The sequence below is a fragment of the Micromys minutus genome (genome assembly GCF_963924665.1).
Source record: "Micromys minutus genome assembly, chromosome: 17".
NCBI lineage: Eukaryota > Metazoa > Chordata > Mammalia > Rodentia > Muridae > Micromys > Micromys minutus.
Window position 1 is genome coordinate 10,587,798 of NC_137952.1, and position 20,555 is coordinate 10,608,352.

Genomic DNA, 20,555 nt, shown 5'->3' on the forward strand with positions numbered 1-20,555 from the left:
TCAGGGCTTCAGAACGCTACTCAGGAGGTGCTGTCTGCAGTGTTGGGAGGGCTGGGGAGGGTGCCTCAGTCAGGAAAGTGGTTGTACTGCAAGCCCAGGGACCTAAGTCCAATCCCAGGACCAAGCAACGAGGCCAGCTGCAGTGCCTTGAGTTTGGCAATCCAGAGCTGGAGACAGGCAGGCAGAACATTGGCACAGGCTGGCCAGCCAGCCTACCCTCCTTGGCAAGCTCCAGGCCAGTGAGGGACTCTTCTCTAAAAGCAAAACTGGGGAACTCAAACCAGAAACCAAACAAACAAACAAAGAAAAAAACCCAGGGACCGGGGAGACTGGTTAGTGGATAAAGCAGGACAGGAATTCAGATCCTTAGAACCCATGCAAATGCCAGGTGAGTATTGTGGCTACTCTGTAAGTCCAGCACTCAGAAGGCAGACACGGGAGATCTCTGGAGCAAGCTACCTAGCTAGACTGCCCTGGATCAGGGAGCTCTGGGTTCAACTGAGACACCCCAGCTCCAAGAAAAGCCAGGAAGGGTGCAGAGACACAGGAACAAAGCAGTGACCAATATCACAGTAAAGAAGCGGATGAAGGACAGGAGTGAGAACGGCAGCAATGAAAGTGGAGATGTCCATGGGCTAGAAGCACCAGTTACTAAAGCTACAGAGCTCATGGGATGGGCTGTGGAGGAACAGGACACAGGATGACTTGAGCCAGCATCCTCTGAACTCAGAGAATAAAAGGTCCACCCCATCCCTCTGGTGCTCAACAGGAAGCTGGCTGGTGTGCCAGAGAGGGAATGAGATACGGAATGGCAATGAACAAGAAGAATGAATTTATGAACAACCCCTGCACCCTCAGAGACACACACTGCTATAATGTTCTCGCATCATAAAAATGGATACTTCTAAAACCAAAGCACCAGAAGACCTCATGGCAGCAAGGACCTAGCTGAGGGACCATCCTCCAAACAATGTCCCTAGGAACAACGTATTTCTCATACTACTTTTACAGCCAAGCACCATGGGTTGGCTGTAGGGAAACCGTCAATCAGCCCAGCAGGAGCTGGGCCCATGTTGAGAGGACATATACTAGAAGCCAATATCTGGACCTGAGGGAAAGCGGCCATCTGCAAAATGGGGTGTGTGCAGAAACAGCTGGAGAGAAGAGAGGATCTTTCCACTTTCAGCTGTGAACATTGACTCCCGGGAGCTGGGGACATACATCTTCTAGTTGGGGAGGAGGTCTACAGAATGAGCCAACGCCGGTAAGAGACTGAGAATTTATATAAGACTAAAACCAGGGCAGACAGATTAGCCAGGGTGGGCAGCCCAGGAAGAGAAGAGAGCCGAAGCAGGGGCTGGGCCTGGAGAGGACACAGAAATTGAGGAATGCAGACTCAACTTGTGCAGCTGAGACACACTGTCTCTCTGGCTGAGGGATTTTCAGGGGTCTCAACTTGCTGGAAGGAGCCCAGGAGAGGTGTCTGAGGGTTTCCTGGGCATCAACTGTCACTGTGAAATCAAGTGCTTGAAGGGTTCTACAGGCATCGAATTAACAAAAGGCCACTTCGGCTGTGGCTGGAAAAGAGCTGAGAATTGAAAGCAGAGTAGGACTGGGCCAGCATTGTGTGCACGCGAGTACGAGTGGGTGATCATGTAGAGCCTTAGCCTTCAGCAAACACGTCTAGAGCTATGCTATGCAAAATGCACTTGACTGTTGAAAATGAGTGTAACGTGGACTTGATAGGGGAGGGGAGAAGTCTGGGTCTACACACATAGGAGGGTGGAGCCCAGCTGAAGCACCTGGCTGGGTGCCTAGCTGGGTACTGTACCCCAAAGGAGATGCTTCATCAACACCAACTCTCGTGCTGTTCTGCAGAAGATGAACACGAAGTCTACAGTCACAATTACGTACAAAGCCAAGACTCTCGTCTGGGACCCACAGCAGACCTCCTGCTTTTAGAGTTGCAGGAAAGGCACATTCAAGAAAAACTTCTGGTCAAGAGGAGAGCATCTCTGGCCTGCTGGGGGACTCAAGTTTCAGTTGTGCAGAATCTAGGGCCTGGTCCTAGGACGAGTCCCAGGAAATCAGGGTCATCTCTAAGCCATGCTAAAAAGATAGGCAGATCATCACTGCGTTAGAAACTAGAGTTTCCTATCGAGAAGCCCCTCCTCTGACACAATGCCCGAAGTTCAGCTGGGTCTGCCTACCATTCCAAGAAAGCTGTAATTTTCTTGCGCTCTTTTTGTTGTTATTGTTGTTTGTTTGTTTGTTTGGTTTGGTTTTCTTGTTTGTTTGTTGATGTTTTGGTTTGGTTTTGGGGTTTTTTTTTTTTTTTTGTTTTTTTGTTTTTTTTTTTGGTCTTTTGTTCACTTTCTTTTAGACGCTGACTAAGATACAAGAATGCTTTCCACGGGTCTCCTTACTCTTTCTCTACCATGTGGTCGCTTGCTACGGCACGCTGTACCCCATTCCAGTAACTCAAACCGTGGGCCCTGTCCCCTCCCAGTCTTTCTCCTCCAGACAGCTGCTCAGATTTATACTGTGCCTGTTTTGGTGGGGTTTTTTTCCTTCTTTTTAATATTTAAATCTTCTTTGAAATTCCATACCCTGTGTTTTGATCATATTCACCTCCAGCCCCTTTTCCTAATTCATGCCAGACCCACCCCTCATCCTCCTACCCAACACACCCAACACCGACTTTGAATCTTTTCTTTTGGTGGGGGTTTTCTTTTGTTTCAGAGACAGGGTTTCTCTGTAGGGAGCCAAATTCGGATGCCATTACAAGATGGCGCTGGCTCCCTCACGGTTTGAGGTAAACAACTCCATATATAGTAATGCTCTTGTCAGCTAAGGCGCTGCACCCTGCTCATGCACAGTACATAACCTGTCTCCAGCCAATCCTGAGGCCTCTGGTGTCAGCAGACTGGTGACAACCAATCATGGCAAGCCCCGTATGCGCTTCTCCCTATATAAGCGGACAGCTAAGGTAGTTCGGGGCCCCTCGCTTCCTGCTCTCCCCTTCAACCAAGAGGCTCCCACAATAAAGCGTGATCTAAAAAGAATCCTCTGGTGGTGGTCGTCTTTCCTCGCTAGTCAAAGAGCGCGCCGCATTTCTCTGTGTAGCTGTGCTAGAACTCACTCTGTAGATTGGGCTAGCCTTGACCTCGGAGCTCCCCCTGTGCTAGCTCCAGAAGGCTGGGATTACAGACATGTGCCACCACCGCTGCCAAGTCCTTTTTTCCCCAATAGAAGCTTTTCATTTCAACTGCAATAACGTTGTCCTTCAACTTCCTCTTAACATGAGTTTATTAATGAGACTAAGAACCCCAAGACACAAGCTTGGTTTCCCTGATATCAATGTGAAAAATGTCAGATACCAAGGGTATCCTGGAAATCCAGATAACTCTGTGTGTGTGTGTGTGTGTGTGTGTGTGTGTGTGTGTGTGTGTGTGAGAGAGAGAAACAGAGACAGTGAGACAGAGACAAACAGATGTATTATGAGTAGATGCATATGGAGGCAAAAAGTTTGACATCTGCATTTCTCTCAACCACTTCTCCACCTCATTCTTCTGAAACTGGCTCTCACCCTGAACCAGGGCCTCACCAATTCAGCTGAACTAACTGGCCGACGAGCTCCGGGGATGTTGCTCCTGGGGTTAAAGGGATGCCACCAGGCCCAACCAACATGGATTCTGGGGTTAGGCTTTAGTCCTTACCCTGGGAAAGCATTTCACTGACTAAAGCATCTTCACAGACCCTAGAGAGAGGCCTTGAAGGAAGAGAATTTGAGACAGCTGTGCTACTAGGGACTGGTTTATAGACTCTAGACACAGACTTTTCTAGGGTCTGGGAACATAGAAAAATGTCTCCCATGCCTTGCAGTTTCAGGGAAGGACAGACAAATCACACAGCATGACATGGGGTTTGGGTCCAGGGAAAGCTGAGTAGGTAATCCTCACACCTGCAGGAGGGGGGAAGAAGGAGACAAGCTACTCCCATAATACACCTCACAGCCCGCCTGGCCCCACCCTCTGTGCTCTTTCTTCTTCCTGCTCTGCCCCAGCAGAAGACCAGAGCTGGTGCTCAAGCCCCAGGCATCTCCAAAAAGGTAACTAACAACCAGACTACACAGCTGAGCCCTGACCCTTGTAGGCACCACGGGCCCCAGCCTTTCCACCCTCCTCTCTCACCCTGCAGGGACTTGCAAGAGAGGCCTATGGTTTGGCAGCCAGTGCTTCCTTGATGAGCTGCCAGTCATCAGAGCTAATCCTCAGAGAAGTCAGCGGCATGGTGTCTCCCTCAATCAACCCCACTGCGCCCTTTGGGAAGCCTGCAAACCAGAGGCGGAGACCCAAGCTGCCAGTCAGCCCCCCATTCTTAGTCTCTGCTTTTTCTCCCCTTCTTCTTTGTACTGGGGATAGCAGGATCATGTTACCAGGGGAAATGGAATCTCCCACTGAGCACTCACTGAGATTGGCTTCCTAGGAACTCCTGAGACCTAAAGTCTGGGCTTTCCTTGTAATTAGGCACTTTTGCAGAGAGAGGCTGGTCTGCCACCTTACCTTCCTTGACTTTCCTTTGAAAGCCTTTATTCCTTCCTCACAAGTCCCCAACCAAGTCAGGCATTGATTTCTGTGGAAGCCAACAACTGCAGTTTTGTTTTTTTTCCCCCCAGACTCCCAGAGAGGCAAAGCCAGGGTGAAGCAGTCTTTTGTTGGGGACTGGCTCTCCCAATAAGCCTTTGATCGGCTCCCAGAATGCCCCTGCCATTGTGGGCTCCTGCTCTAGTCTAGAACCTGGGAAGGCCCACAGGGCTTTTGTCACACCGAGGAGGTAGCTCAGCAGAGGACCCCAGGGGTACAAAGTAGTGAGGAGGTGGGAGGATGGGGAGGTGGGCTTTGCAGGTGAGGAATCCAGCCTTTGCTACAGGGGAGGGACTGTGAGAGCCTCAAAAAAATCCCAAGTAGCTTAAGGTAACTTGAAAGATAGCAATCAAGCTGGGCTTCCACATAGGCTGTGTGGTGTGTGGTGTGTTTCTGTCTGTCTGTCTGTCTGTCTGTCTGTCTGTTGTTGCTTTTATTTACACTGCTACCATCCTTACCTGAGTCTTCCTTTGTCCTCTTATAATAAAAAAAGGTGAAGCTCTGGAGGTGAGGGCTTGCACACATGTGCGCGCGCACGCACACACACTCCATTTGGTACCTTAGATAGGATCACTTTGTTCTAAAGCAAGACTCCTGGGCCTGGTCCCAGTCCAGATTGAGCAAGACCCTGCCTCAGCATCTCTGAAGTCCAGGAGGATACACAGCAGGGATACAGGGCAAGTATTGGCTTACAGACAATTCAGCTAGGCTCCGCCCAACAACTGCCAAGCAATAAATAGCTTCCCTGATCAACCAGAGCCATTACTACCTGTGTGTGCCTCAGCCAGGTGTGGCAGAATATAAGGGAACTGCTCACTACCTCAGATCTCTTCTTCCTCCTGTTCCTCCTCCTCCTCTCTCTCCTCCCCCTTCCTGTGTGCTTCCAGGTACCCTTTCTTTCTGCCCTTCTCTATCTGCCCCCTCCAGTCTCTCCCCTTTCACATACCTGCTCCCTTCCCTTCCTAGTAAACTTTCTTTAGTTTACTAGGTCTGTCACATAGCATGATTTCGCTGGGCAACACCATGGCAGGGGCCTCCTGGGTAGCCCTTACTCCACCACACTGTATTGCAATTTATATTCATAGCAGCAAGTCTCTACTTTTTTTTTTTTTTTTTTTTTTGGCCTGCAAAGCTGGGGCATTTCTCAGACACCCTAAGAGTAAGGGAAAACGCCACCCTCCTTGGGCCATGCACATCTGCCAAAGTCTGGACAGGAGTGTGCAGCACTGCCACTGGCTGAGTGGCTTTTCAGATGACAGGCCCTGCCCCCCAGGCTGCCTTGACAATCTCATGCTGCTCTGGGCTCCGGTGAGACACAGCACAGCCCTGCCTCAACTAAAAGGCTCTCTCGTGACCTTATTGCAACTCTTAAAATGTTTTCGTTCTCCACTCATAAAAAGTTGTGTGTATATATGTGTGTCTATGTGTGGGTATGTGCACCTATGCGCACCTGCACACACAGGGTTAGAGGTAGTGTGATCTCCCTGGAGCTGGACTTACAGGGGCTTGTACTGGGTTCCAGAAACTGGACTTGGATCTTTTGTGTATTTTTTAAATTTGGGTTGGAGACAGAGATAGCTCCTCTTAGAATTCTCAAATCTACTGTGACAGGGTTTCTCTGTGTAACCCTGGAACTCAGTCAACAGATCAGGTTGGCCTTGAACTCAGAGATCCACATCCCTCTGCCTCCAGAGTGCTAGGATTAAGGACATGAAGTGGGAGCGAAAGAGGTGGGTTTGCAGTGAAGAGCACTGTCTGCTCTCCCAGAGAACCCACATTCCAGTCACTGCAGTACATGATGTCTCAGAACCACCTGTCACTCCCGAGCCAGGGGAATCAAAGCCTCTTCTGCCCTCTTCAGGCATCAGACACAAATGCACACACATACAGGCAAAACACCCATACACACAAAACAATAAAGCAATTTTTAAAACATGAAGGATTGAGAGCTGAAGGCAGCGAAGAAGCAGGTTCGCGCTGAAGGACCGGAGGTTCAAGGTCACCCTTGGCTACATGGTAAGGTTGAAGCCAGCTTGGGCTACAGAAGACCCTGTCTCGAAAAGTATTGTTCTTTATTAAAGACATTCTATAAGCACAAATTCAAAGCCAACTATTTGAAAACCACTTGTTCCCCAGATGTCTCACCTGTATGTGAGACCACGGATTTCAACACACTTGTTTTGTTTTCTCATTAATCTGGTACAGAGATCTGTTTCAACTAAGAGTTTTTGGGGGTTGAAGTCAAATGTTTTTTTCTTCCCCTACGTTGGAATTCTTGGCATAACACCACTCACCTTCTGGCATTCTTAGATCTCCCTGTGTCCCCATCCCTGAAATGACAGGAGCCCAGACAGTAATAAGGAAGGTAGGATCCATGGAGACTGAGCCAATACAACATCCCGCTTAGGGAAGAGGCAGAGGGCAGGAGACTGTCTTCCTTCAATATCTTTCAGATTTATGTGAAGGGAGCAAGGAAGAGATCAGAGATGGAGCCCGTGGGCTGACCTGGGAGTCAACTGAATGGAGCTGCCTCCTCCAATCTGTGGCTGCTATGGTAAAGCTAGTATCTCCAGAGAAACAGGACCAGGGCCAGGAAAACAGCCATTAGAGGGCTCAGCCTCTACACAAAGAGGCCCAGGAAGCTCAGCTACAAATCCATCACAGCAGGATTAGGGGCAAGCAAGTGTAATCCAGGTGATGTACCTGCACCTTTCTGAGAGTGCAAGCTGCCCGGAGTACAGCAGCCGGCAGCGGCCTAACAAGCATGTTCAAATACCTGCTGTATTTCTGCAGAGCTGGACATCAGGCCCCAGTGCAGATGCTGAAGACAGAAGCAAGCAAGCAAGCATCTGCTTTGTAAGGTCTTACATCTTAGGAAATGACGGGGGAATCTTTATCAAAAGTCTTTCACGGGGCTGTTTCTACCAAGGCCATGTTTGTTGGGAACTGTTCTATAGTATATTGTACTATGACATTGGAGGTTTCTACCGAGACTGTGCTCTCACTGGGAGAAGGAGCAGGTCTGACTCACCTCTAGATTCTATACAGAGGCTAAGACACTGCTTGGTACTGCAGTAGTATTATACCCACCCAAACAGGAGGCCCCAGCAGAATCTATTCCCAAACCCAGGACCTGTCCCTTGCAGTGGAAGACCTTGTAGTACTTATGGAAATAGAGTAGGGACAGTAGAGGAAAGATCTGACTGCAGGGCTGGAGAGATGGCTGAGCAGTTTAAGCACTGGCTGCTCTTCCAGAGGTCCTGAGTTCAATCCCCAGCAACCACATGTTGGCTCTGTAATGGGATCTGATGCCCTTTTCTGGTGTGTCTGAAGACACCTACAGCGTACTCATATAAATAAATAAAAATAAATCTTAGGGAAACAAAATCTGACTGTAAAAGTGACATGGTGGCTTCCCGTGGCAAGCTGTGTCAAGGGAAGAAATATCATGGGTGGGCATATCATACAAGTGGCAGGTGTTGGAGTGACTAGTTTTATGTGAACTTGACGAAAGTCATCTGAGAGGAGGGAACCTCAGAAAAAACATGCTTCCATAAGACCTGGCTGTAGGCAAGCCTGTGCGGTACTTTCTTAATCAGCTGTTGACAGGGGAGCACCCAGATCACCGTGTGTGGTTTCATCCCTGGACTGCTGGTCTTGGGTTCTAGAAGAGAGCAGGTTGAGCAAGCCATGGGGAACAAGTCAGTAACCAGGACCACTCTATGGTCTCTGCATCGGTTCCTGTCCTGTTTGAGTCGCTGCCCGCACTGCTCTTGATAATAAACTGTTCTGCAGGACTGTGAGTGAAATAAACCCTGTCCTCTCCAACTTGCTTTTTGTCATGGTGTGTCATCACCGCAACAGGGAGCCCAACTAAGCAGGTATAATAAGAAAATACAGTTTCTGGGCTTAGGTACAAAAAAAAAAAAAAAAAAAAAAAACTAAGGAGAAAGATCAAAGCCATTGGTCAAAGGTGTAAGTGAGACAGGCATTAATTACTACAGAGGTTGGGACCAGTTTCTGAGGAAGGTTGGTAGAGGGGCAGGGATGCTGCCACAGGGCCTCAAAACTTCTGTAACTAACAAACCAAGATTTCCACTGGCCTTCGCTAGAACAAAGTGCTGGGTAGACAGACAATCAGTGAGCCACACTTCATAACAGGCGCCATTATCCCCAACCCCCAGACTTCAGAGCTGAGTGCTTCTTACCCAGTGAGTATGTGGGGCCTGAGCAGCTGCGGTCCCCACTGATGCCGAGGAAGGGAGACACCACCTGCTTCACCAGCTCTTCCAGCTGCACATAGCCCTCACTTGGGCCTGTGGGCTCGTGAACACTCTACAAATGAACACCCAGGACAGATGAAGGTCAATGAAAAGTGTCAAGGCAACGGACATTTGTCAATACCTGTCAATGACCCTCCTCTGTGCACAAGGCAGTATGGCCACAGTCGGCCTCCCTGTGGTCAGAATGAAGGAAACAGGCCACAAGCACTGGGCACTTGTCCCAAGTCAATAGATGAAAATGGGAGAGGACAGAAAATGGAGACAAGGCTGGAGGTGGGAGAAGGGATAGACACAAGATGTGGAGCTGGATGGCTCTCCTAGGGACATGGGGACATGAGAACATGGTTTACATGGAGCCTTCTGGGACTGAAGGGTTAAAGTTGGAAACATGAGAGGTCGAGTTTGGTAGAAGCCCCGAGGACAGGTAACTGGTGCTTCCTGAACTCCAGATTGCAAATCCACTTTGCCTGGATGCACCACAATGGGGCAGATGTACAAGGCTCTAGGTAAGCCCCAAACCCTGCGTCCACAGGAGAGAGTGATGTAGACTCTAGCCAAATCAGCCACTCCCTAAGTCCCTCCCTTGCGCGCGCACACACACACACAAACACACACACACACACACACACACACACACAGCATTAGAAAAACAATGATCTTTGAGGTAAACGTATGGGAATCTGGTGGTTGGATCCTGGGCCATTTAAAAAGAACAGAACAAAGGAGAGAGGCGTGCGAAAATAAAGACACACGTTGAAACCTTCTTCCCGGTCCTGGCTCCTTTGTGGTCCTGACTCCTTCGTCCTCTGTAAGCGCTTTGTCCCAGAGCCTTATCGCAGGCTCTGCACTTTTCTAACAGGCAGACAGGGGTTTATGGCCCTGGCCAGCAGGGCTATAATCTGAGCACCGGACTGAGTCCTGGCCCTCCAGAGTTCACAGGCCTGGCGGCACCCCGCTGGGATTCCTTCCCCACGCCTCCCAACCTGAACTCCTGTGGGCCAGGCAGAGTGCACCAGAAGCAGCCTTCCCTGGGACCTGCAGTGTGAGGAGCTACCTTCCCCAGAGGAAGAGAGCGGGAACCCCCTCCCTCCAGACCGATTGAGTACAATAGAGCCTTTCATGTGGAGCAGCCCTCATTCCTCAGCCCCTCTGCCAGGTTTCCTAGCAAAACATAAATAACAGGTTTTCCTGGCCCTTTACCAAATAAAGATGCAGGGCCCTGAACTGAAAATCTGTAAGAATGTTGAAAGGGAGATGAGTGTCTATTAAAACAGACACTGAGAGACAAGTGGATCTCTAAGTTCAAGGCTAGCCTGGTCTACAGAGCAAGTTCCAGAACAGTCAGGGCTACACAAAACCCTTATACATACATACATATTTACACAATACATAGTTACATAAATATATATACTTACACACATACATACACACTTACATACATAGTTACACACATATAGTTGCATATATACACACATATACATATATACACACACATATATACTTACATGCATACATACTTACATACACACATACATATATACTTACATACATACATACACACATACATACTTGCATACACACATACACATACATACACACATACACACATACATATTTACATACATACACACATACATACTTACCTACATACATACACACATATACACATACATACTTACCTACATACATACACACATATACACATACATACTTACCTACATACACATGCATACATACAAAGTTTAGGAAGTAAATCCAGAAACGGGGCCTTTTAAGAACAAGAGCTGGGTTCACTCAGGGCAGTGTAGGTGGCATCGTCCTAACTCTCACTCTAAAGGTGAGGGGCGGTGAAGCCCAATGATCATCCCACCCCCAGAAGAGTGTGAGCTCACCCGCACAGCATGCAGGCATTTCACAAAAGCCCTGCATGAGAACAAACACACAGGCCTCCCAATAACCAGGACAGGTCCCCATTCCAATGGCTACAAATAAAAAGCAGGAGGTTTAAGAAACTTGCCTGGTACAACACAGCCAGTAGATGACAGGAACAAACAAGTCCCCATTGGGCTGGAACCCAAGCTATGTGGCTCTGAGCCATGTGATTGTCACTTACTCGTTACCAGGTTAGAAAACAGAAAACACACAGAAAAGTCCAGAACAGGAGGAAAGGAAGACCCTGAACGTGGTTCTAGGTGTGTCTCTGCACCACAGCACAGTAGAGTCCTCATGAGGGAAAAGTCCTGGGTAAAAGCCAGGTGGGAAAGACCCAGAGGCCAGGGAGGGACAAGGGCCTGGGCGGGGAAAGGAGACTCCGGGGTCTCTGCTAAGCCAGAAAGATTATCTCCACAAATTCTCAAAATAGATCCTGAATGGTGTCCCTTAAAAGGCTAAAGCTCACCACAGCCCCAGAGTCGTCTGCTGAGTGAAGAAAGTGGGCCAACTCCTGCAGACCAGGGATCTGTGATTGAGATGATGTTCCCAAGTAAGTGGGCTTTTCCTTGGTCCTTTCTGGCTACGCCAAATGAGACGCAGGTGCTGGGTGTCTCGTGACTTAAGGAAACGAGAAGCCTGAAAAGAGGCTACAGAATATAAGCAGAGTTTGCAGTCTGGGACTAGAAAGGGAAGGGAATAGACAGATGTGGAGAAAGTGACTATCTATCGAAAAGAGCTTGACTGGTGTTGGAAACAGGCGTGGCGATTCTCCACACCCTGTTCCAGCCCCACCCTCCCTGAGCCCAAGCAGCAGAATCCTTAGTGTTGGAAAGGAGCATGGAAAGCAAGCAAGCTGCTTGACTCAGGATGACATGTGAAGGCTGGCCCAAACCAGAGGGGAACACTCGAAGCAATAGGAAGGCAAAGGGGCCAGAACCTCAGGGCAGAGTGGTACACGCCATAAAACCACCTTTACTAGGTTTCAAGGTCCAAAAATATTTTTCTTCTTTTATTTCTTCCCTTGATAGTTCTCATCAGCCTCTTCTCTGGCTTTTCCTCCAACAGGGGCATGACAGGAGAAAGAGGTGGCAAGGGGAAGGGGCAAGAGGGATGACAACACAGCTTGCAAGTGTGGCTCTCCAAGGAACATGGCCCTTGAGGACATCCTCAGCTTTCTGTCTCACTGCTAAATCACTCAGCACACCACAGCCTATGAATGACAACTCTTTATGGCCCAGTATGAAATGAAGAAGTTGAGCCCTACATTCAAAAATTAAGAATGTTCAGTGGGAGATGGGAGATTACACAACTAAGCACAGGGCCCTCCAAGATCAATGTCTCTCTCACACCTTGCATCTTGGGTAGGGTCCCATACTCAAGACCTCCCTTATCCTCTGGGTGGGAGGAACTCTCTGCCTAGTAAACAGCATGAGCTGCCCTCGCATTTTTTCAAGAAGGGGGAATTGGCTCAAGGAAGTTTTGAAGACTGATGGGAAAGAGAGAGCTGAAGCCTGAGAAAGGCTTTTTCCTCATATCAGAGTCAGGCCATTTTGGGAACATCAGGCCCAGGTCTCATGTCTCTGTGGAGAATCAGACAATTTACAGTACATTTCCTGTAGCAGGAGTGGGCCCAGAGCAGATTCCCTGAACATCCTATTCAGACTCCAAAGATGCTGCCCCTCAGGCCCTAGAAGACAGATTTGGATGGAGGAAAGAGCTACACTGATTACTACCTTCCTCCCTGCCTTGGCTCTACATCTCCTGAGGGAGAAAGGGTTCAGGAGACCTATTTCCAGGAGGCTAAGAGAGGAAGGATGCCAAGTAATCTGACCATCCTAGAAAGTCTAAGGGTATTTCCAACACCCAGGGGGAGGCAGGAAGGCAGGATGAAAGGCAGAGAGAGCAAAAGATAAGGAAGGGCTGACTGCCCAGCTCACACAGTTTAGTTTATACCTGAGTGAGCTACACCTTGATGTGGGAAAAACAAGAAGATCCACAGTGGGAACTCCTTCCTCACCCAGTTTCTCAGAACCTCAACACAGCCATGGAACTTCTCAGGCTGTGTCCCATGCTTCTAAAGGAAGAGGCTATCATGGATCTCAGGCCAAGAACCTTGGCTTCTTCCTAATTGGCTCCATCACTTTCTGAGCCATGCTCAATGAACATCTACTTTTATGACCAAGGATGCTGATGGCATGAGGAAGAAGCTTAAGATTTCTTCTGATTGCTCTATTCAACAGGGTTCAGTGCAGAAAAACAGTGAGTACCAAGACCCTAGCCCTGCAGGGACCAGGGAGGCCACAGCACCAAGTCAGTATTAGAGCCAGGTTCTAATGTCTAATGGAGGAATGGAGGGGCTGTAGGCCCAGAGACACACTTGAGCAGATTATGTAAGATCAGCTAAAAAGAACTGTATATACACAGTTTGGTGGGTAAATGGGACAGTTCAGAGGAAATAGAAGTTCTGGTACATCTTTAGAGACTTTAAGGGGTGATTCCATGTACCGTTTGGTTGTCTCACACAAAATCTAGAACAACAAAAGGCTTTTTTTTACAGAAACAGGACCTCCTGATAAAGTTTCAGATGGGGAGGATGCTCAAAAGGCAGCTACGAACACACATAGAAAGATGTATGGTGGTTAACCTGGACTCTCACAATGGAAACACTTTTTGGGCAGCATCTTTGTGAGGGCTTATCTAAGTTAGGTTAGGTCAGGTTGGGTTGGGTTGGGTTGGGTTGGGTTGGGTTGGGTTGGGTTGGTTTGGGTTGGGTTGGGTTGAGTTGGGTTAGGTTAATAGAGGTGGGAAGACCCACCCACCTCATGGACACAGCCATTGCCTGGGCTGGGGGTCTCAGGATGCATAAAAAAGGAAGCAAGCTGAACACCAGCATTCATCACTCTCCTTGCTGATACAGATACAGCGTGGCCAGCTGCCTCACCTTCCCTTTACTGTGCCTTCTCTGCAGTGATGACTGTAAACTTAAATAAATGGTTCCCCTTTTAAGTTGTTTTTGTCAGGTATTTTGACACAGCTTAAAAGGGAAGTGACTAATACTGGCTGGGTGTTATAAATGAAAACAGAAACAAAAAGTGGAGCCCAGCTTCCTAACCTCACTCGTAGAATCCTCAGGGGCTCCTTTTCCACACTCCATATTTGAAAGCTAAGCTCTGAATCCACTATTTCAGATGTAAGCTTTGGATGCTTTGCCACGCCCATCCTTCTCTTCCCTTCTACAAAAAGGCGGGATATAGAATGATACCTACCCTTATCTCTAAAATGACCCTTCCTCCTTTCTCATTACAGAAAAGGGGACTATGCAGAGAGATAGCCCCACATAGTTAAAAACACGGTAGTTAGGGGGGATGGGGCTGGTGATATCCCATCCGTTATCAGGAGCAAGATGAGGGACCTGCACACCCACCCACGGAAAAGAGCTCCGCAGGGCACTCTGGTCCCATCTAACCACATCCAAGGTCATGGCTGACTGGGCAAAGGGGATCCCCAAACCCAACCTGTGCCAACCGGGTAGATCCCTTACCTATAGGAGGAAGCAGGATGCTCACAGTTCTGCATCTTAGAATCTTACTGCCTCTTACCAGCTGAGAAACTTCACTCAACTGCATAAGCGTCCTGTTTTTGTTTCCTTGTCGGGATCATGGGAATAACAACAAAGCTGACCTCATAAATGCTGACCTTGGACCGTTTAAGAAAAACAGAACGTTTATAGTCCTTGCGCTGCACCTGGCAAACAACCAGAGCCTGAGCAGTGTTAACTCATCTTCCTGTCGCTGATTTAAGACTGGGATGAGAAGACAGGACGGAGCCATCTGGGTAGTGTCTCCCTGGAAACAAACACCATGGCATGTCACATCTAATCTGGTCCAAATAATTCCACAAACAGAGAAAGACAAAGTCCAAAAGCATCTGGGCAAGGCCACAAGAGACAGCATCAGAGAAAAATAAGAAAGAACGAGTCACACCGAGACCAAGAAGTGGCCAGGGGTCTGAGACCTGGCATGGCCTTGCTTTTTCATGAAGCTCATCTTGGAGTTCGAGGTCTATCTTGACTCAGCTATGGCAGATGCTTTGTCACTGTTTGCAGTCCTTGACATAGTTGGAGAGTGGAGAAGGATATCTACTCTCACTGGCTGGTGCCACAGTGAATGGCTACCTTTGTACTCAAGACTCTGGGCTGGGTGCGGAGGGCACAAGCAGGGGAAGGTTGAGTGTCTGTCTTGACTGTCCCAGACAACAGTGCTCAGGGGGAATGTGGGCACCCAAATCCCACCCGAGGGATGGAGAAAGCCACAGCGCCCAGGAAATCAGTGTCCAGGTTTTCTTCCCTTACTCCACCGCTAGCCCTGAGTACAGCAGTAGGGCAGGTGAAGCAGCTCAGCCACACTGCTCTGCAGTTGACCTCCTCCCCACCTCCACCATGGCAGGACCCATGGCTGATGGCTGCCATAAGGGACAGGGCCCTTGGGAGCTCACCTGCAGAATGAGAAGCATTTGTATGACAGAAGAAGGCAACTTGGACTGTGCCAACAGCAGCAAGTCACCCAGCTTCACCTTCAGCAAGACCAGGTCCCGGAAGCCCAGCAGGGAGATCTGGCGGATGGTCAGCTCCTGTCCCTAGGGAAGGAGACAGGTGGGGGGTTGGTGAGAGGTGAGTGCCTGCTGGATCCCCACCAGCTTCAAGGAGTCCAGGGCAAGTGTTCCCAGTGCACTCCAGACTAGGACAGGCATAGGCGAGGCCTGTGGGCTGTCTCAGATGAAGACCGGGCTCTGGTTTCCTCTGGCATTAAGACAGGGTGTGGCTCAGCCTGCCTATATAATCTGAAAACAATAAAATACACATATAACAGGGGCCATGCTGTCAGGAGATTCCAGTGGGTGAGAAAGATAGGGAAAAGAAAGAGAAAGATCACTGCTCTCTCTACACCAAGGCTGCTTCCTCCACTTCATCTGTTAAATATTTAAGTGCCCACCCTACCATGTCAGGCAAGATCAGACCTTACATGGTTACAGAAGATGCTGGATTCTTACAGTAATCACAAGTAACCAATGAGGAAAAGTAGTGAGGAGTGTCTGGAAGGAGTAAGTAGGAGTGTGACCACTTCAGTGGTTATGATAGCAGACAGGGTATAAAAGTGTCCCGTTGCAAGAGTTTGCTCTGGCTTGACTCTGTGCTGGGCAGGACTCTAAACATTAAGATGTATACGGTAAGTACAATCCCCACAGTTTAGGCTGTGGTGTGTGTGTGCCCCCCAACTCATCGACTGGAACTCTGGGATCTAGAGAGGCATTTTTACATTTTTTTTTGAAGATTTATTTGCATGTATTCATATGTGTGTGAAGGAGGGGATAAAGCCAACTAATCACTCACTGTTCTGATTATAAATATGGCTCGTCCCTGCTCCCAGGACAGTGTTTAAGGTAAGATCAACATTGGAAACAGCAGCAGGAAAGAGGTTCGCTCTCTCCAACACGGGTTGGCCATCCTCCAATCAGCCAACCCCTCTTCAGAGCTTCCACGGTGCTGTCTGTCTGCAGAGATGGAGACTGGAGCCTCCTGGGAGGCCTGGCGGGGCTGTGCTCCGTCCATGTTAATATCTTATCTCTACAATCCTCGATGCCCTCCTCAAAGCACACACCTGAGACCTTGCAATTGATACCTCGAGGTTTTACATTTTACATGTCTATGTTACTAATTACAAAATTGCAAATGGAAGGTGTTGTTACTTGATCTTGGTTAGGCCTTAGAGAGTACATTAGTGCAGAAATAACCATAATCTCTTAGCTCAGGCTGGACCAGAGAAGGGTCTCTGGCTGTCAGCTAAAAGCCAGAGTTCCTTAGGAAGTTAGAGTTGGGTTCCCTTCCATCAAAAGGGACATAATGGCTCTCCATGGACAGGTCCCTGCAGCTGCATATTAAAGCTCATGCTGTTCTCCAGGCTCCTCCAGCATCTCAAGGTCCCCACACTAGCCTCCTGGCTCTTCTGCTAGCCACCATCCTGTTCCAGATCCTTTATAATAGCACACCCCCCTTCTCTCCTATTCTTTCTCGAGATTCTGTCTCTTGCTACTCTACTAGCCCAGCCCATGTCCAATTTGCTTTTCCCTCTCCTCTCTAGACTCTTCCAAATGCCTCTGGATGTTCTCTCTCCTTCTCTCCCTCCATCTCCCTCTCCCTCTCTCTGCCTCCCTCCCCCTCCATCTCCATCTTCCTCTCTCCCACAATTAAAACCTCCGTTAACTGTGGAGCAGCCACCACAGCGGTTTCTTTACTGCACTACTCATGTATAATCTTATTCTTTTCACCACTGAAGAGCTGGGAAGCTGGGGTGCTTGACAGCTAGATAGATAAGAGAGCAAGATCAGTGACTCACTACCTCTCATTACTCAGTTTAGGCCAGGCTACGTAATAATCCAGGATGCTGGGCGCTGACAGAAACCGTCCAGGTTTTGTTCGTGCCCCTTATGTGATATCAGTAGTGAAAGTGTTTTAATTAAATGGTGCAAGGCAGAAAAAGAGGAGGCAGGCAAGGGCAGGCAGACTTTTTGAAACTAGGCTGAATGTCAGCCTGGAGGGAAGAGGACAAAGCCAGGAATAGGAAGGCAACTGTAGAAACCCCCTACCAGCCACCCCAGAACCACTTTGCATAACTGGTCTCTCCAGGAAGCCCCTAGAGGCCCCCCAGGCCCTGGAGGCCTCTCCACTTGCCAGCCATGGAGATGGTAACTCTCTGTTGTTTTGTTTTTGATTTCATTTTTAAATCATCAAGTAATTAATATTTCTAGGCTACTATTCAAACAGTTAGGACTCAATTAAGGCAAGCAGAAGCCACCTTCTGTAGTATTCTTGGTATCCATACAAGAGACCACTCTCCAAAGGCCTATATTTATCTTCTGATTTTTTTTTTTTTTTTTTGTAGATATAAAATTGCACAGTGAACCTTTAAACACACAGAGGCCATAGTCTGCAGGCCTTTATTTAGCTTAGAGCAACCTGGACCTTTTTGCCTATCAGAGCACCGCGCTTCTTCCCTGCCCCATACTACTTTAAGAACACTTAGTAACCCAATATGCAAAAATATGCTAACTGCCATCCCTTCAACTAAAATGCCCCTCCGCATTTTACCCACAACAACTGTGCAATAAACACGCTCATCCATGATTCTCAAACACTTTTGTTGGTGTACTCAGATCGCTACCACTTTCCGGAAGAACACTTTCACCCTCAGCACCTGCCTTTAAACCGGGAGAAATGGCTCGGCATAGTGAGTGCTGAGCAAACTGGAAAGGCCTGAGTGTGGTGGAATTCACATTTCTAAAAACCAGACGGGAGTCTGTAATCTCAGCACTGGAAAGGCAGAGCAGAGGCTTCCGGGTCAGTTAACCTAGCCAAGTCGGCTCAGTAAGACCTTGTCTCAAAAAAATACAGAGAAGAGCACCTGACATTGGCCTCTTGTCTTCACACACACACACACACACACACACACACACACACACACACACACACACACCCCTTATGGATCCTGCCCCATTGCCCTCTCAAAAGAATGCACTGCCTCATATGTATCTGAGATCACATTTTCTCACACATTGGAATGTATGGAGATGACTATTTAAGAGGTTAAACATGGTAGACGTTCAGGAGCAACCCATTCCAAACCCACCTGTGTGCCCAGGCCAGGGAGGCGGGGAACAGATCCAAAAAATATTAGGGCAACTTCTCAAATCAACGTGCTTTTCTATTTTCTATTTTCCACCCTTGCCCATCCCATCAGCAGCACCTCCTCACACAAGTATCTGCAGTCACTTGGGGGTAGGCTTGGCAGAGGTCACAGCACTCTCCTGGAAAAGATGAGGAACTTGGCCTTCGAGCCTTCCAAGCTAAGGTTAAACAATACAGGCTCAGGAACGGGAGACTCTGCTTAGTAAATGACCAGAGGGCTGTGTAGAGTCAGTACCAGGTTCGTTCCATGTGGAAAAGTGAGCCCAAGCAATCCTAGAGCAGAGTGTGAGACGTAACTTACATCGAAGCTCTACACGTAATGTGGAGCTTACATCAAGGGTCCCAGCAGCCACAAAGGCCTTTCTTCATGTACAGATGCTGGCCTCTCATGCTGCCAGGAAATGCACTCAACTGGAGAGACGAGGTACCCAGGTTACACTAACAGAAACAAGCCAATCACCGCTTCCTGCGACTACCGCTCATGGCAATTAACCAGGGCTCTGGGTTGTCTTCAGACTCTGTTATGGCTTCGCTTCATAGTGGGTCAGAGGAAGGACACCTACTCATCCCAAAGTAAAAGCAAGTCTATCTCCTTGTAATCTCTGTCCTAGAAACAGAAAAATCACCTCCAGATCACCCAAAGTACAGGCTACCCACACAGCATGCCTTCTGCCTCGTTGCCCGTTTGTTACGGATCTCCTCACCTGCTTTTCAATATTCTGCCTAATACTTTGAATCCAGGTCTCTCCCTCTCAGTTTCTGCTAGCAAAGAAAACAAACGAGTCAGCGTAGGCAGATGCCCTTCAAGGTCTACAGGGAAGAGAAGACTGGGTGGGTCTGCCACTGCTGGGGACGAGAGGAATGAAATGAGCAGTATCAGATCTTTCCACTTCTTAAGAGAATCAAAACAGAACCATCCTTAGGTCTGCGTGACGGCGTTCCTGCCCGGCTCTGAGTCCCTCGAGCCCACCCTGACTCATACGCCACAGACATCACCATGTCTTGGCCCGTGTCCTGCTGCACACATGACCCTCATCTGTGCATCTTCTTCCTTCGGGTTAAGCAAATTGAACACAAGATGCTGTGTTTTATAAAAAAGAGAGAAGGAACCAGGATGTGTTTGGTAGAACTGTATGGTGAGGTGGAAGGATTACCTCTGCAAGCTCATGCTGAGGCACCAGCCATACGATGGATACAGTATGCAATAGAGTTTATTTAGGGAGGGAGGTGAGGAGGGAGTAGAGACAGATAAAGGTGGGGGGGGGAAGACAGAGACAGAGACAGAGATACAAAAGGCCAGCCAGAAACACACGGAGAATGGAGGCGAAAAGGGAGAAGGGCAGAGAGAGTAAGAGGGTGAGGAGGGGCCAAACAGCCAGGCATTACCTAGCTGTTGTTGCCAGGTAACTGTGGGGCAGAGCCTGGAAGAAACACTATCACAGATGCTGGCTAAATTCTTTTTTCATATGTAAGTATAGTAGAATGCATTATTTGCCGTTTATATAAAATTCAAAGTTAAGGTAACACCTGGTATTTTTATTTGCTACATCAGTGAATCCTACCTACCCTCAGGTCTTTCTGAGGACCTGCTGCCTGCTAAGGGGTGACACCTACGAGTGAGAGGCTGTCAGTGGGTGCAGACGCTGAGGGTCTCCATCAGCACCAGTCCAGACTGAGCATAAAGAGAGGAGCAGACGGCACCCAGGCGTCTACATGCATTGTGTTACAGGAGATGTGAGAGGCAAGTCTGCAATGGGAAATGACATCACTGAGCAACGTCTGAAATCCTGGGTATGGAGTGCAAGCAATCCTGTGCTCCTCTGAAACCCCGTACAGGAAGTACAAAGCAATCTCCTGGGGCCGTTGCTGTGGAATAAGGAAATTCCAGCCATTGCTTGTGGCTCTGTTTTCAGTCTACCTACTACACTCACACTTCAACAAAGTAGACCAGGA

At 48.5% G+C, this 20,555-nt stretch overlaps 1 protein-coding gene across 1 annotated transcript in view; it reads right to left on the reverse strand.

The window, feature by feature from the left end:
* PRR5L (proline rich 5 like) overlaps positions 1 to 20,555 on the reverse strand; it is a 78,323-nt gene that overhangs the window by 3,431 nt on the left and 54,337 nt on the right. Inside the window, 2 exon segments of the mRNA XM_080931713.1 lie at positions 8,855 to 8,981; positions 15,356 to 15,496. Coding sequence (XP_080787839.1) covers positions 8,855 to 8,981; positions 15,356 to 15,496 — 268 coding nt within the window.